General features: G+C 47.0%; 7 protein-coding genes across 7 annotated transcripts; 4 read left to right on the forward strand and 3 right to left on the reverse strand.

Moving 5' to 3' along the window:
• Positions 1–236: 236 nt before the first annotated feature.
• On the reverse strand, positions 237–785 carry BKA55DRAFT_698336 (uncharacterized protein; the record flags this gene model as incomplete). Its single annotated transcript, XM_046200508.1, has 1 exon — positions 237–785. The coding sequence occupies one exon, from the start codon at positions 783–785 to the stop codon at positions 237–239; it is 549 nt and encodes a 182-aa protein (XP_046041165.1).
• A 2,832-nt stretch (positions 786–3,617) lies between these two features.
• Positions 3,618–5,387, forward strand: BKA55DRAFT_720680 (major facilitator superfamily domain-containing protein; the record flags this gene model as incomplete). The annotated part of the gene is made up of 4 exons (XM_046200999.1): positions 3,618–3,635; positions 3,885–4,342; positions 4,403–5,100; positions 5,155–5,387. The coding sequence occupies 4 exons, from the start codon at positions 3,618–3,620 to the stop codon at positions 5,385–5,387; spliced, it is 1,407 nt and encodes a 468-aa protein (XP_046041166.1).
• A 991-nt stretch (positions 5,388–6,378) lies between these two features.
• Positions 6,379–7,793, forward strand: BKA55DRAFT_600180 (uncharacterized protein; the record flags this gene model as incomplete). Its single annotated transcript, XM_046196492.1, has 4 exons — positions 6,379–6,486; positions 6,545–7,016; positions 7,071–7,344; positions 7,397–7,793. 4 exons carry the CDS (start codon positions 6,379–6,381, stop codon positions 7,791–7,793), a joined length of 1,251 nt encoding a protein of 416 aa, XP_046041167.1.
• Positions 7,794–8,939: 1,146 nt separating this feature from the next.
• On the reverse strand, positions 8,940–10,401 carry BKA55DRAFT_698340 (uncharacterized protein; the record flags this gene model as incomplete). The annotated part of the gene is made up of 2 exons (XM_046200509.1): positions 8,940–10,292; positions 10,345–10,401. The coding sequence occupies 2 exons, from the start codon at positions 10,399–10,401 to the stop codon at positions 8,940–8,942; spliced, it is 1,410 nt and encodes a 469-aa protein (XP_046041168.1).
• Positions 10,402–10,740: 339 nt separating this feature from the next.
• Positions 10,741–14,072, forward strand: BKA55DRAFT_586536 (fungal-specific transcription factor domain-containing protein). The gene is made up of 3 exons (XM_046194573.1): positions 10,741–11,183; positions 11,243–12,758; positions 12,814–14,072. Exons 1-3 carry the CDS (start codon positions 10,898–10,900, stop codon positions 13,979–13,981), a joined length of 2,970 nt encoding a protein of 989 aa, XP_046041169.1. The 5' UTR covers positions 10,741–10,897; the 3' UTR covers positions 13,982–14,072.
• Positions 14,073–14,888: 816 nt separating this feature from the next.
• Positions 14,889–16,509, forward strand: BKA55DRAFT_530131 (amino acid/polyamine transporter I; the record flags this gene model as incomplete). Its single annotated transcript, XM_046189124.1, has 2 exons — positions 14,889–15,201; positions 15,257–16,509. The coding sequence occupies 2 exons, from the start codon at positions 14,889–14,891 to the stop codon at positions 16,507–16,509; spliced, it is 1,566 nt and encodes a 521-aa protein (XP_046041170.1).
• A 97-nt stretch (positions 16,510–16,606) lies between these two features.
• On the reverse strand, positions 16,607–18,198 carry BKA55DRAFT_657455 (uncharacterized protein; the record flags this gene model as incomplete). The annotated part of the gene is made up of 4 exons (XM_046197484.1): positions 16,607–17,548; positions 17,589–17,633; positions 17,674–17,753; positions 17,835–18,198. 4 exons carry the CDS (start codon positions 18,196–18,198, stop codon positions 16,607–16,609), a joined length of 1,431 nt encoding a protein of 476 aa, XP_046041171.1.
• Between the last annotated feature and the right edge of the window lie 553 nt (positions 18,199–18,751).

Consider the following 18,751-nt stretch of genomic DNA (forward strand, 5'->3'; position numbering starts at 1 on the left):
AGGTAAAAAGTAAAGTATCTTATATACTTATTTATTTTATATACTTATTATATTTATTACTTTAAATTAAAAAATATATTAGTTAATATTTATTAATTTTTTTTATAAATAATATTAAGTATTAATAAGAAAATACTTAATATTACTCTTTTTAAAAGTTAATTTTATTTAAAAGTAATAAGGAAAAAATATTAAGGTATATTATAATAATTTTATTAAGGGCTATAAGTTTATTTTTAGGGAGCTATAAGTATAGGAGTCCACCGCCACAACTGGTACACCATGGCATTAACATGTAACAGGAGGGTGGAATCATTCCATAATGGTACTCCAGGTTCGAAATTTAGTGCACTTCGCAACTCATTCTTCGTCAGCGGGCGTATAACCGCGGCGACTAATTCGAATATTCGACTTCCATAGCGATCGTCTTGGATATTTCCGAGGGCTTCCTCAAATGATTCAGACAACCTACTAGGCAATCGATCAAGGAAGTTAACAAAGTCACCTATGACAATTAAAGTGTCGCCGTACAGGGGAAACAAGGCATTAAGTTGCAGCACAACCCACAGATGCATTCCCTGAGCACCGTGAACTATGACATCCTGGATGTGCTTCCTAATTGCTTCGTCCAGGTTCATTGTTGCAGTCCGGCGATTGAGCTCTCCTTCGACGAAGGATTTAATCTCCTTGTCTTGTGCGGAGATGACATCGAGATGAGCACAGTATCCTGTAGCATGTCGGAGATCATACATCTGACTGACGAGTCGAATCTGACTGAGCAGCATATGTGTACGCGGCGGTGCTTTTGGAAGTCGGCTAATGGCCGTAAAACTTCGTGAGCATCCTCCCCGCTCAATTCGTCCAATCCATCAATTATAACAAAGTAATGAGAATCTTTTGGGAAGTGCATCTTTATATAATCGATGATAGAATCTGCGCCATTTGCCGTGAATTCGTTATTATATTGACGGATTGCTAAATGGCTAGCGGGCAGTTTTAACGATTTGAGAAACTGATGAGCAATGCTTCCAAAGAGTACCCTAGGTGAGAGAGTCTTCTTGTTTAAAGATTGGCAAAGAAAAAGGCCACAGCACATTGACTCGATTGAACAATCTCCGATTTTATAGTTAAACTAGACTAAAGTCTGTCTATAATATTGGCCATTGCAACAGTTTTTCCACTGCCAAGAGACCGATATATCATCAAGGATAATGTAACGGGGGCAGATCGCCAATTCTTGTACCTTTCGTCGTTGAAGACCCATTCCACGGAACCCTTCCGTCATTCCCGCTGCCATGTGCTTTCGAATTCATCTTGATGTGGTGACAATCGGCGTAGGGTAGGACCTATATTCGCCCCTCCTCTGCGGCTCTTCTTCCTGACTCTGTCCAAGGGGAAATGCTCTTTAAGATTAAGACAATAGTCGTGTTCACCCGCGCTTGGGAGGCCTCATTTAGATAAGCAAGCTTTTTATTACTCACTTCTGACCAAAGGAGAGCCGTGTTTCGAATTCCTCAAAATCTTTCTCCGGGCATGCACTTGCAGCTAATTAAGCAAGGAAACTTTTCTCCTCAAAGCGACTAATAATTTTCACACCTCAACAATAGCAATAAGATATTCGCAGGTAAACGATTTCATGTCAGAGTCGTTGGGAAATAGCAGGACTCTAAGAATTGGTCCGACATCGATCAACTTACCAGGAAGAACTCAACAAGCCATAAAGAAAATATAAATACGGATTCTTAAAGACTGAATTTGTTTAATATTCTGCTGACTGTTAGGCTTGCTCTCAATCAGCAGTATGCCAGCTTCATTAAGTGGGACCATGATATTAGCTGCCCAGTGACCTCTGCATTTACTATCATTGGAAAGAAAAATTCCAGGACTACAAGCTATATTTATCTTGTGCTAGTGAACCCAAGGCTTGACTCAGTATTCCAGTTAGATGTCACCAAACCAACTGAGCGTAGTCAAGCGGATGCTCCCCTAGGAAAAAATCAATCCGGCTACCATCCGCATACATCTTGCATCCTTCGAAAAAGAAACAACAAGAATACTCCTTTTGTATTAACTTGTCTTGATGCAAGAGCCACTTAACGTCCCATTCCAGCCAGAGGATGGTGGTGGTGGTTGGTGACCAGGAGTTGAACTGGAAGGAGACATGGTACAGGCCGATTTTTGGGCTGAACAGTTTTACGTGTCCTGCCATGTCTGCCTGTCTGGTGCGTGCAGTCAGTTTTGTGGATCACGATAGCCTCAGATCCATCCGTTGGAATCTCTTCAAACCGGTATAGCACCGCAAGCAGAGCTTAGAACAAGGTCTGACCTATACCAAAATGATCCTCTCGACTCGGAGAAGATACTTGATATTTTCCTTTTGATTTTTGGTCATTTTGAAGTTATCTCACCCGAAAAGTGCCTGCTACAGGTAGAACACCAAGCTTGTTGACCTTACCACTGGGGGTTGACATCGCGATGTCTTCACTATAGCCTCTGGGCTCCAAACCGCCATTATGCCAGCACCATGCGTCAGAGAGAGGCGAGACCCAGTCGCATCAAAACACTTGATGATATGGCGGTCGTGAATATTACGGAGATGAGGTCTCTTCTTAATTAATTTGCATCAATTTACCTCTTCCTATGAGGTTAACAAATAGTTTATCGATAGAACAACCGTAAGACCGGCAAGGAAAACATCTCTTTTCGGCACATCTATGCATATCAAACCTATCGAATGACCGCTGCAACGACTGAGCTTTTGCAAGATGGCGTGGTAGATGTATTTAATGCATAATTGATATACATAAGGACCATTCCATTTATCGGCACGAGATCTGAGCACAGCTTTTGTCCTCGGCCTTCACAGGCGTTACTGTCTAAACTAGTCCTCTAATAGTGCATTGCCAACCTGTGCAGTCTACTTCCTTTAGCGAAATGTAGCCTTATTTCAAACTCAGTAGTCTATTTACCTATACATAATAATTTTTAAAAGCAAAAGAAAAAAAAAGAAATCGCTATCCTATTAACTTGTCTATCTTTGTTTATACCAAATCCTTTGGTCACGCTCTAACTTGATTTCAAGAATCCTCGCATATGATATATCGGCAATGGAAATGTCTTGTATAATATCATTGCTCAAAAGCTCCAGATAATGCTCCGCAAGCAACCTTTGATGTTTCACCTCCTCCGCGTCAATGTCGTCTTGATATCGCCTAATCCGTGCTGATATCTTCTTGATGGTGCCCTCTTTTGCATCTTTCTTCTCTTCGAGGAGGCAGAATTCACGACGCCGTGTTCGGAGCTCGTTTTCGGCATGTTTCTCTGCTTCGATTGCTTGGTCGCGCAGACGTCGCAAGCTTTGGCTGTGCTGCTCCAAAGCAGCTTGCGTGTCGTGTGAGAAAGACTGGGCGAGGTCTTGAAACTGTCTGAGTTCGTTCTGTTTTGTGTCTGCTTTTACAACGGCATCTCTCCATTTCTGGATAGCAGCTTCGTGAGCCTCTGATGCCTCTGCTAGTGAGGCGACTATCGCTTTCAAGGCTTCTCTTTCGGTTTCTAGATCGTCCTCGTATTCTTTGAGGTTATGGCGAGCCAATTCAAGACGACGAGCCGAGGCTGTGATGGCTTCCTGGATTATGGTTAGTTGTTCTTGGGGGAATGGAATTGGATAACTCACGTAAAGTGTTTCGTTATCAGTTCCGCTGAGGTTCGTTTTAGTGTTGGTATTCTCACCAGCATTGCCATTGGTGCCATCGGGGTTGCTGTCATCCACATCCATCTCCATGCCATGGTCCAGCTCAGGCTCATGCTCAGGCTCGGGCTCGGACTCAGATTGGGCCTCAGCCTCAGCCACATTGTTACCAGTCGACGATCTGGTTCCGGCCCAGCGCTTCTTCTCCCGCGACTGCGGGTCTGGGCGTGGGAGTCGTGGAAGTATCACCTCGTCATTCGAGTGTTGTCTCTTCCTGGTTCGAGAGGACGTTCTCCCGCTCTCATTCTCATCATTAGTGGAGGATACTGCAGCCGATGTCATTGGTCGCAAGCCTGCCTTCAACTCTACCATCTTCATCGGAGCCATCTTTGCATGTGCAGTTGCTGGAGCTCAGGACTTCATCACCTTTTGCTCTCTCTGGGCTGTTATTGGTACTGCTGCTGGAGGTAACGTCCCAGTTGACAGCATTGTGTTCCTTGAGTTTGTCCCACAGAGTCATCAGTGGTTGCTCGTCACATTGTCTGCATGGTGGAACCTTGGACAGCTTATCGTTTCCCTTCTTTCATGGGTCTTCCTTGCCAACTTTGCTTGTAGCAGCCCTGAGGGCTGCCGCAGACAGGATAACATGGGATGGTAAGTAGTTCACTTGCAAAACACTTCTGATTCACTGGGCTAACAAGATGCCCTCTGCAGGCGCTACGTCATGATCACTCTCGGTGGCATCGCTCTTGTCCTTGCCTTGATTAGACTCTTCGTCTTCAAGATCCCCGAGTCGCCCAAGTACCTTCTCTCCAAGGGACGCGATGCAGAAGCTGTCGAATCGGTCAACTACATCGCTCGTTATAACGGAAAGCCCGAGACCCTGACGCTCGAGATGATGCAAGATATCGACCGCCAAATCTACTCGTCTGCGGTAGTCTCATCTACCGGTGAACCTGTACACGCCATTCCGGATCAGACCGAGAAGAAGCTTTCCATGAAGGATATTCTCAAGGAGAACTTTAAGGACTTCAACATGAGCAGTTACCGCTCGCTATTCGCCGGTCGCAAGATGGCTCAGCATAGTGCAGTCACATTCTTGATCTGGCTTACCATCGGAATTGCTTATCCGCTGTACTTTGCCTTCATTACTTCTTACCTGGAGTCTAAGAAAGAGTACACTGCTAGCTCATCGTTCAACCATACATATATGGTCTACTGCATTGTTTCCGCTGTTGGTGTCCTCGGTCCGATATCAGCAGGTTTCCTGGTAGAGACTCGATTCGGCCGTAGGTGGATGATGGCCATCTCTGCCGTTCTCACTGGCGCCTTTCTCTTTGCATACACAGCTGTTGGCACTGAAGCCGCCGACATTGGATTCCAATGTGCTACAGCTATTCTTGGAAACTTTGGTGAGTATCTCTTATAGCCCCTCTGACCCTTTCAACCACTAATAGGTATCGCAGAGTACGCCGTCATGTTTGCCTTTACTCCAGAGTCTTTCCCTGGACCTGTACGGGGTACTGGTACTGGTATTGCAGCTACACTTCTCAGACTTGGTGGTCTTGTGGCGTCTTTTATCTCAACTTATTCGGGTTTCTCAGTTGTGCCCATTTATGCGAGTGCAGCGCTTTGGATCGTGGTCGGCTTCTTCTGTATTGGTCTTCCTTATGAAACACATGGACATGCCTCTCTCTAGAGTCAGGATTGGGACACATGTTTGCAGGAACAGGCATTAAAACTCAAGTAGCAACTATTGTTAATTATGTATGTTTGAACTAGACTTTGACGCACAAAAAGCATGTGCTATCTTGTGGATTCTTGTCGCTTCCTTTTTCGACATTTTATGATCGTGAGACTTCAACGTTGATGTTCATTTTGTCTCTGTCTCGGTCATTATACAATCAAGAGACGTAATTTATGCCTGATGATGTTGAATATGTAACTAACATCTCAATTGAGCACATTTAAGGCTCTCGGTTAATCATTACATCTTGTCCCATGAAAATCTGACATGTTTCGCCCTTGACCTTTTTGAGACGAGTTAAATGCCTCTTGAAATGATCCGAGGACTTTAAACAATCACAAATCGATACACTGTTCTCATCGACGGAGATAACTTGCTTATTCTGTAAGCAAACCTTAGTCCCAAGACTGGCAGTGTCATTACACATCTTGCTCATCACTTTCAGATTAGTAAAATTCACAACTCTTACCCGGGAGCGAGAAAGATGCCTGGTCCACAAAAGATGGTAAGCGACCTATTGGATGTCTCCCTTGTTACGCATTGAAGCTAAGGCTTCTTTGTCTTAGCTGTTTTAAATTGTCCGACCCTGGTTTGCCCCGGCCAGATCCACCCCCATTCTTGTCTTCCCTGTCGTACTGCACCTTATCAGTGGCCAACAAGAAAGATGGCTGAATCCTCGCATCTCCGTACCCACTCTCATCGTTCAAAGGTGGGGGATGGGGTACCAGGAGCTCATGGGTAGTTGCGATCGAAATAACAGAATGAAAACAAAATGTATGAGGACAAAATACATCGGCTACTAAAGCTTCAACATCCATAGCTGCTTGTTTCATCAATTCCAAGTGCAATCAGACAGCTTTCCCACCTCTAGTACCAGCTTCAACTTTTTTAATAGCTCGTCATTTTCTCCTCCCCGATTTATATCCGCTACCCTGAGACAAAGATGCCTATCGCTGTTACACCGCCAGCAGCGCATACCGCGCTGAAGGACACTGTCCTGTTCTCGCCCTTGAAGCTTGGCAAACTGAGCTTAAAGCACCGAATTGTGCAGGTACGCAATGAAAGTTAGTTATTGATGCGCAGAGAAGAACCTAACATAATCCTTACAGGCGCCCAACACTCGCATGCGAAGTGAATTCGAGTCTCGTGGTGTTTATGTCCCAGGCCCCCGTATGGTAAAGTACTACAGTGATCGCTCCAGTGACGGCGGACTTCAGATCACTGAGGCGACCGACATTGCCCTGAACGCTAGTGCTTACCCCGGGGTTCCTGGCGTCTTTACCGACTCCCAATTACAGGGATGGAAGAAGGTAACTGATGCTGTCCATGCCAAGGGCGGTTATATCTTTACTCAGCTGTGGCACACTGGAAGGGCATCTTGTAGTGCGCAGCGAGGTGGTGAGAGGGCTGTCTCTTCGGGTGATCAGCCCATGCCGGGTACATATCTGGATGGCACTGATACCAAGGATGACCCGCCTCGAGCTTTGACAGTGGAAGAGATCCACAGCATTACTGCCGAATGGGCCGCTGCCTCCAAGCGAGCTGTTGAAGTTGCTGGGTTCGATGGCATTGAGATTCATGGTATATACACATCCAGTCTCTGTACTTCTACCTCTTGCTAACTGTTAGGATTAGGTGCCAATGGCTATCTGCTTGAGCAATTCCTTCACGATAATATCAACAACCGAACTGACGAGTATGGCGGCTCTGTCGAGAACCGATGCAGATTCCTCCTCGAGGTTCTTACTGCATGTTGTGATGCTATCGGTGCTGACAAGGTCGGTCTTCGACTTTCACCCTACAACTACTTCCAGGGCACCAAGGATAGTGACCCCAACGCTCACTGGTCTTACCTCTGTGGCCAGATCGCCAGTCTGCCAGATAAACACAAGCCTGTTTACATTCACATGTAAGTCAAATTCCACCGTTAAACCGCCATCAATATGAATAACAACTATCAGGGTTGAGCCCCGTTTTGACGAGGTTCTCGACGAGCAACAAAAACTCGCTGCACTTGCAAACGGCAGCAGTAAAGATGGTACTGCTGTTGAAGTTGGCAAGCAGGCAAACTCGCTTAACATATTCCGCAACATTCTCAAGCCTTCTGGAATTCAATTTCTGGCTTGCGGAAACTTCAATCGAGACAATGCTCCTACCAAGATCAAGAGCCAAGAGGCTGACTTGGTTGCAATGGGTCGACACTTTATTGCCAACCCTGACTTGGCTGAGAGATTGCAGAATGGCTGGCCCCTTAACGCTTATGACCGCAACACATTCTATGGTGCTGATCCTCCGGAGAAGGGTTACAATGACTACCCTTTCTACAACCCTTCACAAGAGGTGAAGAGTGAAGCGTGAAGGGTGAATCTCGTTGGAGGTCCGTACTATAGACTACATATTGGCATGGGTTGCTTAGCTGTGACCGAATAAACACTCCAATGAATGACTTCAGTATAACAGAAGTGACGAAGTAAAGCTTATCTAGTTGAGACTTTTCTGGAGTTACTATATCACATGTTCTGATAGCTTTGCTTATGAGCCCAAAGTCTGACACGGAGCAACAAATAACAATATGGTGGTGGAAAATAAAAGTCAGGGGAGTCTTGGAGCCTACCATATAGGTGCTGCGAGTCTAAGAGGTTTATCTACTTACTGATAAACTTGGTGCGAACTTAATCAGTAACTCAAAATAGGTGTCTGGCCTGTTGTTGTTGACTTGTACAAGGTGGTAGCCATTCGTGGGGTTTCTATGCTTCCCAAGCTCACTACTGATATTGCCACGTACTCCTTCTGGAGGACTCAAGATTGCTTAATATACGGGAGCAGGACAGGGGCACTTTGCTTTGGCGTGGGTTCGGCTCTCTGTGAGCTCGAATTGATTGCTGGATCTGTGCGAGTCTTTGATGTCCTTCGGCAATCATCTCGGCATCAGACATAAACTAGTCAAAGATTCTACTAAGTTTACCCTAAGTTATCTTAAGACATTCTAAATCTATCCAAGTATTTTAGTACTTAGGGTTAAAGTCTTTATTTGTCTAACCTTCCCTAGATCAGTCATTTGGCGACCCGATAATTAAAATAGACAAGCATTGTCACAGCAAGGTAGATGAGACGTTTGCGGGTTGAGGATAATGGTGGATTCGATTGGGAAATATGACTCGGGCCAGCGCAAACGATTGACCACAGGGAAACGTAAGGGGGGTTGGATCTGGACACCTGAAGGCAGTAGAAGCTGCGAAATGAACAAGGAAAGCGACGCGAGACGATGAAGGGCCCATGGTCTTGATGGCGGCGGCGGCGGCGATGGATGCGACGATCTGTGTGATGGAATTGGACACGATGAAACTCGCAATAGGCGTCGACCAAGGTCGGTCGCGTATAAATGTCAATATTATGCTGATCTTCGAATTGTGCCTGGATAATACTATGCAATATTTCTTGAAATGTGATATTGACAAGGGACTGTCTAATATAACTCGACCAGATAGAGTACACTACTTATACTCAGAGACTTGCTCTCAGTGAACCACTACTGGCCTCAGAATCAAGCTGCGAGAACTTCTCATCAACATCCTTCCACATATCATACGTCAACAGCCATCGCCCAACTCCATGATATCTCCAAGGGAATGGATCCTCTCCTGTCTCTGAGGACCGCGGTATGATCGGGTTCTCTCCACTGAGCCACTCCTTATCCCACTTTCCATATTGCCTGAACCGTTCATCTCGCTGTCTCTGCTCTTCGCCATCGGGAAGATGATATATCCATTGGTTATATGTTCCTCTTTTCACAACCATCTCTGTACGCGCTCTTCGACATGCTTCGTAGACAGCTAAAGCCTTCAGCTTCGAGGCGGGTGATTTATCGGTAAGCTTGGCAAGACACAGCCCAAGGACACCGCCGTCTTCCAGAGCCATACCCGCACCACTGGCGAGATATGGTAGTGTTGCGTGAACAGAGTCACCAAGCATAGTCAAGGCTCCTGAAGGGTGTGACCAAGTTGGGTCGAGGCCAGGACGAATGCATAATCTCCACTTGAGAACAGAGTCGCAAAGGTTTAGCATCTTTCCGATACGTGGATCCCAATCGGCGAAATGGGCCCTCATCTCTTCGATATTTCCCTTTAACGTGTTGCCGCTGTCGAGTGGAATATCATCTGGCACTAAAAGGACCATGTTGAAGAGTTCCCCTCCTTTCAGCACGTAGTTGACTGCATGTTTATCGGGGCCGACCCAGTAGTTGACTTGGGGGTCCTCCACGAATGGTCTCAGGTCTGGGTCCTTTCTCATCTCGTCTGTCGAAAGCAGGAGCCGGTATGCTAAGTCTCCTGTCAACTGTGGAGGATCAGATCGGCCGAGGAACTGTTCTCTGAGTGAAGAAGCGATGCCATCAGCACCGACCACTAAGTCAGATTTCATGGTTTGACCTCCTTCTAGAAACACTGTTGCGTGGCTGTTGTCGGCCGCTATCTCGTAAGACAAGACTTTAGATCCACAGAGAATCTTAGCACCCAGCTCTTGAGCTCTGTCAAGGAGTGCTTTGTGCAAAGTAGCGCGATGAAAATCGAGGAAAGGGTATCCTCCCGAGGCAGCCGCATAGCCGTGGTAATCCATTTCCGAGAGATGGTTTCCTTTCCATCCGATGAAGTTGCACTTTCTTGGCTTCGTAGCATTTTTGACCAATTCCTTCTCAAGACCCCAGGAGAAAAGAACTCGAGCAGCGTTGGGAAGGACCTGAATACCAGCGCCGACCTCGCCGATTGCTGGTGCAGACTCCAAAACCGTGACATCGTGGCCGGCGAGACGGACAGCAATTGCAGCACCGAGACCACCAAGTCCGGCTCCAACAATTACGACCTAATCACACATTAACTTGGAGAGTTTTAGAGATGCAGAACTTTGTACTCACATGAAGCTTGCTCGAGTCGCTTCTCTCTATCACTTCCTGTATCCTGTAATTGGGCATCTTGACTCCAGGTTGTTGTATGTAAATTGATGATAAGCAGAAGAGATAATATCGAGTCAAAGGTGTTTGCATCCGTATTAAAGGTCTCACCGTGACGAAGTCCAGATCCTGTGGCAAGACTCACACAACTGGTGGTGCGATTACTGGTTTGTCCGATTCACGCGGTCCATTGCCGATATGCTCGTGCGTTTACATTTTGGGTATAGATAACCATGGCTAGCGCAAGCACGGCTCATGGACCCGAGCTACATTACCCACTCACCCATGTCCGTTAGCATCTCCCACTTATCAAGATAATGTGCGGGGAAGTGATAAGGGTGGGGATTTAGTAACGCTGTGGCGGAGTCCAGCCAAGCCTATCACTTATCAGAGTTACACTACTAATCAGTCAGAGTTCAACGGCATTCGGCAATTCCTCCCACTCTAGAACTCAACGCTTCCTCACTCTATCTCTCGTTCATCTTTAACATTTCCCACCTCATCCCACTCTACAGCCATGTACGGGGCCGACGACGAGCTGTCCCTAGCGGTCGATGCGTTTCTTACAGAAGCCATGGGTCGTAAGCAGACACAATCGCAGGGTCAATCAGGGTCCTCTCGAAGAGGTTCTGCAGCCTCACAGCCAGGTCCTCAGAGTGACAAGTCGTTTGAGTGTACCCATCCGGGCTGTAGCAAGAGATTCACGCGTTCAGAACACTTGCAGCGACATGCTCTCAATCACTTGCCGGGCGGTTCTTCATGTGACATATGCCGTGCACACTTCAAACGGCCTGATTTGTTGAGTGAGTGACCATGTTTGGTATAGTCGAGTCAATCAAAGTTTGTTCTTACATCTCCAAAGGGCGACATATGGAAAGACATCGCCAGAAGGATATTGAGGCCGGAGGAACCGGCTTTGGCGTTCTCGATACACGAAAGAGATCTTGGGAAGCGCCCGACGGTACGGTCGTTGAAAAGCGGCCGTGTCGGAACAGCAACACGAAGGCCAAGGGTGCCAAGGGTTCAGGACAGAACCCTCAAGAAACACAACAAGTCCCATCTCCAGAATCCGATCAAGCAGACACCACAAGGAATCAATCCCCGGGGCTGATCACTTGGGGCCATAATGAAGGCCAGTCGGTAAATGGAGTTGATCTTCATACCTCGTCCGACTTACATATCGAAGACTCCATCTTTGTTCACTCGGCCACTGAACTGGTCACAGAGGACCACTTAGCAAACTTTACCACCTCAACCGACCCGTTCGATCACAGTGAAGGCATAGGCGAATTTTCTTTCGACCAGCTCGATCCCCTACTCCTCAACGACTCGTTCGTGGACACCGCAGCACTCGACTACACGCAAAACTTTCAACCAGACACTGCCAGCTCGTTTAACATGCCCTATACAACTGCTTTGGACTACAACTGGTTGTTTAACATGAATCTGAACCCAACATCAACACCTCTCGCAAAAGCCAACGAGCAGTATATACCATCTGCCCAGATGTCGGAACCCGTCCAGATATTATCACCAGACTCTATCAACAGCACGCGCCGTTGGTCTGAGTCGGTTCATTCTCACTCCAGTGATACGAGACAAGATTCTTCCGATCCCCGGGCCCCAATATTGAATCAGACCAAGACAGCTTCAGAGAACCTAGCCAGCTCTAGGGCAGAGTCTAGAACGTCAACGCAACAAAAAAGCGCTAAAAGCATAAGGTCCAACGTCGCCCACGATCATCAATATGTCGAGGAACCGCAGTTCAACAGACCATTCTCGATGCTTGAGAAAGGTCCATCGATACCCAAGATTGACGAAAGCGTGCGCAAACGAATTCTACAGGTCGTCGAAGCTGCCAACCCATCCTTACCTGATTCTCGTCACTCCCTGTGGGATGAGCCGCTATTATCACGAGACTCTCTACAATCCTATCTGGAATTATTCTTCGTCAGGTTCAATACTGCCTACCCACTTATGCATCTTGCAACCTTTGATGTCAACAGAATGGAGCCTCTGCTCCTGATCTCCGTCCTCCTGCTTGGCGCAACCTACTCGTCCAAAGATGCCCATCAGCTGGCTGTGTGCATCCACGACGTTATACGGCCTAGTATCTTCTCCCATGCTAGCTTTTCGGCTCGTGCGGAACTTTGGACTCTGCAGACCATCCTCTTGGTGGAATGCTTTGGAAAGTCTCGGGCTGGTCAGAAGCAGCACGACATGAGTCATCTCTTCCATGGACTTCTCATAAATCTCATTCGAAGATCCGACTGCCAGTCAGTCCGCCCTCAAGGGCCACCAGCTGACTCCGCCGATACAAAAGAGGGTGTAGTGCGAGAGGCTTGGAGACGATGGGCCATTGCAGAACAGAAGAAACGGTATGTCACTATAGAAAGTCCACCCTGGAACCATTCGGCTGACATCTTATTAAAGTCTCGCTTTGCTATGCTTCATGTGGGATACACAACATGCAGTCCTCTTCTGTCAGAGTCTTTGCATGTCTGCATTTGAGCTTCGTCTTGAACTGCCATGCTGCCAAAGAGTATGGGAAGCTTCAGATCCAATATCCTGGGCTATGGCATGGCGTTTATCAGCCTGCGGTTCCCAGCCGACTTTTTACCTTCCCAGTCTCAAATCCTATCTCGGACCATCAGTGCCGCGCCCACAAGCATTGACGGGATTGTCTCACGTACTTATGCTGCATGGTTTGATGTCAATAGCATGGGATATGCAACGTCGTGACCAGACAGCGCTCGGAGTAGTGGACGGTGATGCACCCGGTTCGAACTGGCGAAAGCTCATAGGGAACGCGTATGATGCCTGGAAAGAAGACTTCGATGCTTACATAACCTCAATTATTTCTCGACTCCAGAATACATCCGAGGACCAGACCAGAAGGAGCGAGTACGTAGCGTTTGCTACAGCGTACAATGCTTTATTTCACTCGGCGCAAGCACTTCTTCATATGGAGTTTCTCGATATACAAATCTACGCTGGTGCTCGCCATATATTAGGCCGACCAGTTCAGCAGAAGGACTATCGCCGATCCGCAAAGGCGGTCAAACAGTGGGCTTCTTCAGTGACAGAACGACCAAACAAAGATCAAACCTCCAGCACCGAACAGAATACGAGAAGCCGCAAGAAGCCAGCCTCTATAGCTGCATGGCATGCGGCCCGCCTGCTTCATGAAAACACCAAAGTGCTTACGCGTTCAGACGCCATGCAGCTCTTTCACGTCCCCTGGTGTTTGTACCTAGCCACTCTGGCATGCTGGGCGTTCTGCCATGGTCAGCCGCACAGAGGTGGTATACCTGACATGGAAGAGGATGCTGATGATAGCGATGATGAGAGCGATGAGATCATCTGGAATCCTCGCGGAGAAATGCATAACCTTGTGTCAAGAATGGCTCAAAATGGACCTCAAGATATGGATGTGAAGACAGGTCAACACCGACAGATCGTCGGGCTTGTGTGGACTATGGCTGAGACATTGAGTAAGGTTCGGTGGGGTATCTTGCATGCTGGAGTTGTCGTGTTACGGGGGTTAATACCGCAAAGACTTATTAACCAGTATGATGAGCCACATGATGAGGCCTTTTAAATCAGATAGACTCATTTTAATAGAACTGTAGTATAATTATGCTACTGCAGTCACTGATTGACGGTTAAGTCTTAAATTGAGTTATTCATTACCCTTGTTATATGTGATTATGTCTTTATATTTTTGTGCAACAAGGAACCCCCCACCCAAAACTCACCTCAAGCCAAGTCGGCAGACTGTGTCTATAATCTCTACCGCTATATGCATCTTTTAATCTTATGATAAGAAATAACCTCGGCATCTTGGTAGCAAAATTCTCCAATTTATACAGTTATCAAGATGTTGTAGTACCGTAATTAGAGGTTTGAGAAGTTTACAGCGATGTTAGTCAGGTTACCCTGTTCCTCCCACCAATCAAACACGAGCTCGCTGTGAACTTCCTTATCTGAGGTTGGCTTATCACCCAGACTAGGCTAAGCGAGGCATGGCAGAACACCAATCAGCTGTAGAAATCATAGCTAACCAATTTAGCATTAGCGTATTCCGCCTGTCCGATGTCGTATGAGGACCCGTCTCAAAGACCACTTATCAGCAATGTTTGTTCATTGTTCGAGACCGTGTAAAAATGATAGATCTTGTGATCTATCTCTAGTTCCTCGGCCAGATAAGTGGTAAACGCGGGGTAAATGAGCTACTGCAAGGTCGATGGCTAGAGTGGAGATTGCTATCATTGTAAGATGCCTCCTTGGCAACTTAGTGATATCAGAATTAGATAGTTAACGCTTGGTCAATGTCTTGCTTTAAAAATCTTGTGAACTCCTCATGGAAGCAAATAATCCTGAGCTATTTCACACCTGGAAGGCCCTTGACTTCTACACATATATACCTTATTCTCATATTCGGATCTGTCCCTTCTTTTCTTTAGTTACTTACCTTTTAGGATCTTTATAGCTTCATCCCAGTCAACATGACAAGCGTCGATTCCAAAGTAGAAAAGACCAACAGCCTGAGTCATCAGAGGGACAGTCACGCCGGAGACAAAATTGATGTAGAGATTTGCGAGTTTGCGGAACTGAAGCCTCGCTTTTCTGTCATCGCAGCAGTCGGCATTCAGTACAGCATCAGCGCCACGCCTCTTGCAGTCGGTGCATATCTCACTTTCATCCTCGGTCTGGGAGGGAGCCCTTATTTTTTCTTTGGCTTCATCGTTGCTGCGGTCGGGCAGATACTACTCTGTGTGAGCTTGGCTGAGATTGCAGCTGTATACCCCCATGCCTCAGGTAAGCATTAGATAGCAGACATAAAGTGTCCTTATAACTGATGTCTAGTTTCTAGGTCAGGTATTCTGGACAGCTGCTCTTGCGCCTCCACGATTCTCCAGGGTACTTAGCTACTGCAATGGCGCGGCGACGACACTCGGATGGATCTTCGCCAACGCCGGTACATACGTTTTCTCTTCCCAAATCTGGATCGCCGCGATGCAGATTCGATTCTCCGAATACCAAGCCCAAACGTATCATGTGTTTCTAGTTTGCTTAGCCATGGCTTCATTTGGAGTTATCCTCAATGTCTGGCTATTTCGATGGTATCCCCATTTCACCAAGTTCATGGTATTGTTCATCAACGTCAGCACTATCTACATCCTCGTCACCCTTCTTGTTCGTGCTGTTCCCAAGATATCTGCCCACGACGTCTTTGTTAAAGTTGTCAATGAGTCAGGCTGGTCATCAAATGGCCTTGTGTTTCTCTTGAACTTTCTCCCCGGATGTGTTGCCCTCGCCTGCTTCGACACTGCTGCTCACATGGCCGAGGAGATGGAAGACCCCCATAGACAAGTCCCCCAGGTCATGGTTGGAGCTACAGTTCTATGTGCCCTGACAGCTATTCCCATGATAGTGGCATTTCTCTTCTGCATTGTCAAACCCGAAAACCTGCTTGCACCTATTGGAGGGCAGCCTGTCTTCCAAGTCTTAATAGACGGGTTCAGATCGGATGCACTTGTGGTCATTGAGCTCATTATTTACTGTATCGTCTATCTCTCTTCCTGCCCAGCCACCATAGCAACCTGTAGTCGCTTGGTCTGGTCGTTTGCCAAGCATGGAGGTCTTCCCTTCTCCAAATGGATCGGCCACGTCGATCCGAGCATGCAAGTCCCCGTCAACGCGGTCTATCTGACTGCGGCTATGTCTTCGGTCATTTGTCTGTTGGTATTCGGACCCAGCACAGTACTCAACGGAGTATTCGGTGCAGGCTCTGTCTGCTTCTTCATTTCGTATGGTTTGCCAATTTGGCTTCTTATCTGGCAAGGTCGGAAAGCCCTGCCGAAGCAAAGGTACTTCAACTTGGGTCGGATTGGGGTGGTTATTAATGCCCTCACTGTTTGCTGGCAATTACTATCTATTGTATTCTTGAACTTTCCTCTGTACCAGCCTGTGACCACGGCAAATATGAACTGGGCTTCTGTCTGCGCCATAGTTGGTCTGGCTTTGTTTGGAGTGAACTGGTTTGCCTTTGCTAGGAAGCAATATCAGACTCCGGTACGATTGAACGTATTCAATAGCGCCATTCAGAACCAGGGGTCTGCTTAGTGAGCCACGGGAAAGATCGAGAAGGGAGATTGGAACTAGGCGCAACATGCAACTAACAGTCCTGGTTATTCGGCAATACAGGATATCTCTTATTGAACTAGTTACGACGTACAAAGAACCTGCTAAATTCAGCGTTTTTCTCAAGCCTCTCCAAAGTGCAACTATCATATTGCAGAATCAGCTCTAGACCACTACCTTCCGCACGACGTGGTGGTAGGATAATGCAACGACCGTCAGGCTTTCCCTCAGTGTCTCCAACGGTGACCCGAAATGCAGAAGGATATCCAAGATCACGCCCGAAATAAAGGTCGTTATATCTATGCGCTTGGAGACAGACTATGAGCATGTCCGGCCCTGGGTATCGGTCAACATTCCAAGTCAAGGAGGTACTCTTTGGCATCTGATTGAGCAGCCCAACAAGACGCCTAACTGCTTTGTCATTGACTGCAGCAATGGCTCGCTTGACGCTACTCGCCAACTCCACATAGGTCTTGCCTCCATCTTCTTCATTCTGAAGACAAGCAACAGATGCCCTGGCGACCGCATTCGGCTCCGCAAAATTTCCCCAATAATTAGACGGTAGTGGTGGATTTTCCATTCGCTCTCTCGCGTCAACAGTGATCGATAGCTTAGCCTCAGGGTACTTATGATGGTCTATCTGCCTGGCTAGAACAACGTGGCGCCAAAGAAAAGCGCATACAGCTTCAGTCGTGCTCAATCTGGTATTTGTGGCGCCTTTCAGGACATGATTCTTGAGCAGGGAAAGCTTCTCTGCAGAGATGGAGAATACCCCATGCTCCACTGACTGAACCTCAGCAGCTTCGTAGGCTGTCGGATTCAAGAAGGTTGAAGAGTCTTCTGTGAGCTTCCAATCGGGAAAGCCCTCTAAAACCACGCCTTGTTCGCCCTCAACAACTGAGCTTCGATCCAGAGGCGTGATTGGAAAAGATCGGAGGCCGAGTCCTTTGGTAATGGCAGCCAAGTGCATGCCTATTGTCTTGTGCAAGATAAAGTTGCAGACGCCATCGCCCGCCACATGCTACATATCAATCAGTATCTGTCTTGGCAAATAATCGTACCGTAATGCTTCTGTTGTACAACTGGCATCTCTGGCGGTTGTGCAACTAGGAGCAAGAGTATACAGCGCAAATAATGTGGACTTACATGGAGGCAGGTTCCGAGTATAAGACCCCCAGATATGAAGTTACACTGAAGTACTAACGCCGGAATACTGGCACCCTGAACTAGCTTTGCAGATGTCCCGAAGACAATATGTCTCGGAATATTGAGAGGGAAACAATCCCTCTCAAGTTGGTGGAACGTACCGAACTTCCATAAAGTCTGAAGCTCCGGTGCCGTGTAATCCCTGTAGTTAAGCCTAGCGCCCTGGCTGCTATCGAAGAGAAGCTCAACTTCTTCCCGATCGTTTCCGATGCGCCGTCGTACAGAACATGCAAGTTCTGGGATGTCACTGATCGTGTTGACTAGAGCCCGCCCAAAGAGATGAAAGATCTGTCTGGTATCCGCATTTTGTGACACGGGAAAGAACAGGTATGATGAGATATAATCTCTTGGAGCGATTTGGTCGATTGCAGAAAGCTTGACTATCGTTCCATGTGTGTTTGGATGTGGTTGGATGATAGTGGTAGTGAAGCTCGCTGATGGAACAAACGGGATGGCACTGGACATATTGAAGATGCTGCTTTGGTGATGTCAAAGCTTAGAAATTGCGAGTATGTAAGATCAATTGTTTTCAATACCTGAAAGGGATCGCAGTCGGATAAGAGGTAAAGCAATCAAGGAACCAGATGCATCAAATCCCTCAGATGACGAGATTGTAAGGATATACATTCCTTCGGTCTAGACTCCCAGACTCGCGAGAATCCGAGTGATTTCGTATTTACGCTTTGACCAACACATGATTGGGACGATATGCTACAGAGGTACTTGAGTCTTGTTTATCTGACACATTTCGATAAAGCTTATGCGCAGTATCCTCGACTGCAGATCCTTATACGAAGGGAGAGTTATAATCGGGGCTTTTGGCCCAAGCGTATGTTACATCTGTTTAACCTGATAGGCGATATCGCTTAGACATGATTCGATATTGAGATGTGACAAAAGAGCGGTCCGAGCCCCAGCTGTGCAGGGTTTAAACTTCAATCCGAAGCTTGCAATTGTAACGCAAAAACACTAAAGAGTAGATGATCTACCTCTTATCGTACGTTCAGCATATTCGCAG

Source organism: Fusarium redolens (genome assembly GCF_020744475.1).
Source record: "Fusarium redolens strain MPI-CAGE-AT-0023 chromosome Unknown BKA55scaffold_35, whole genome shotgun sequence".
Classification (NCBI taxonomy): domain Eukaryota; kingdom Fungi; phylum Ascomycota; class Sordariomycetes; order Hypocreales; family Nectriaceae; genus Fusarium; species Fusarium redolens.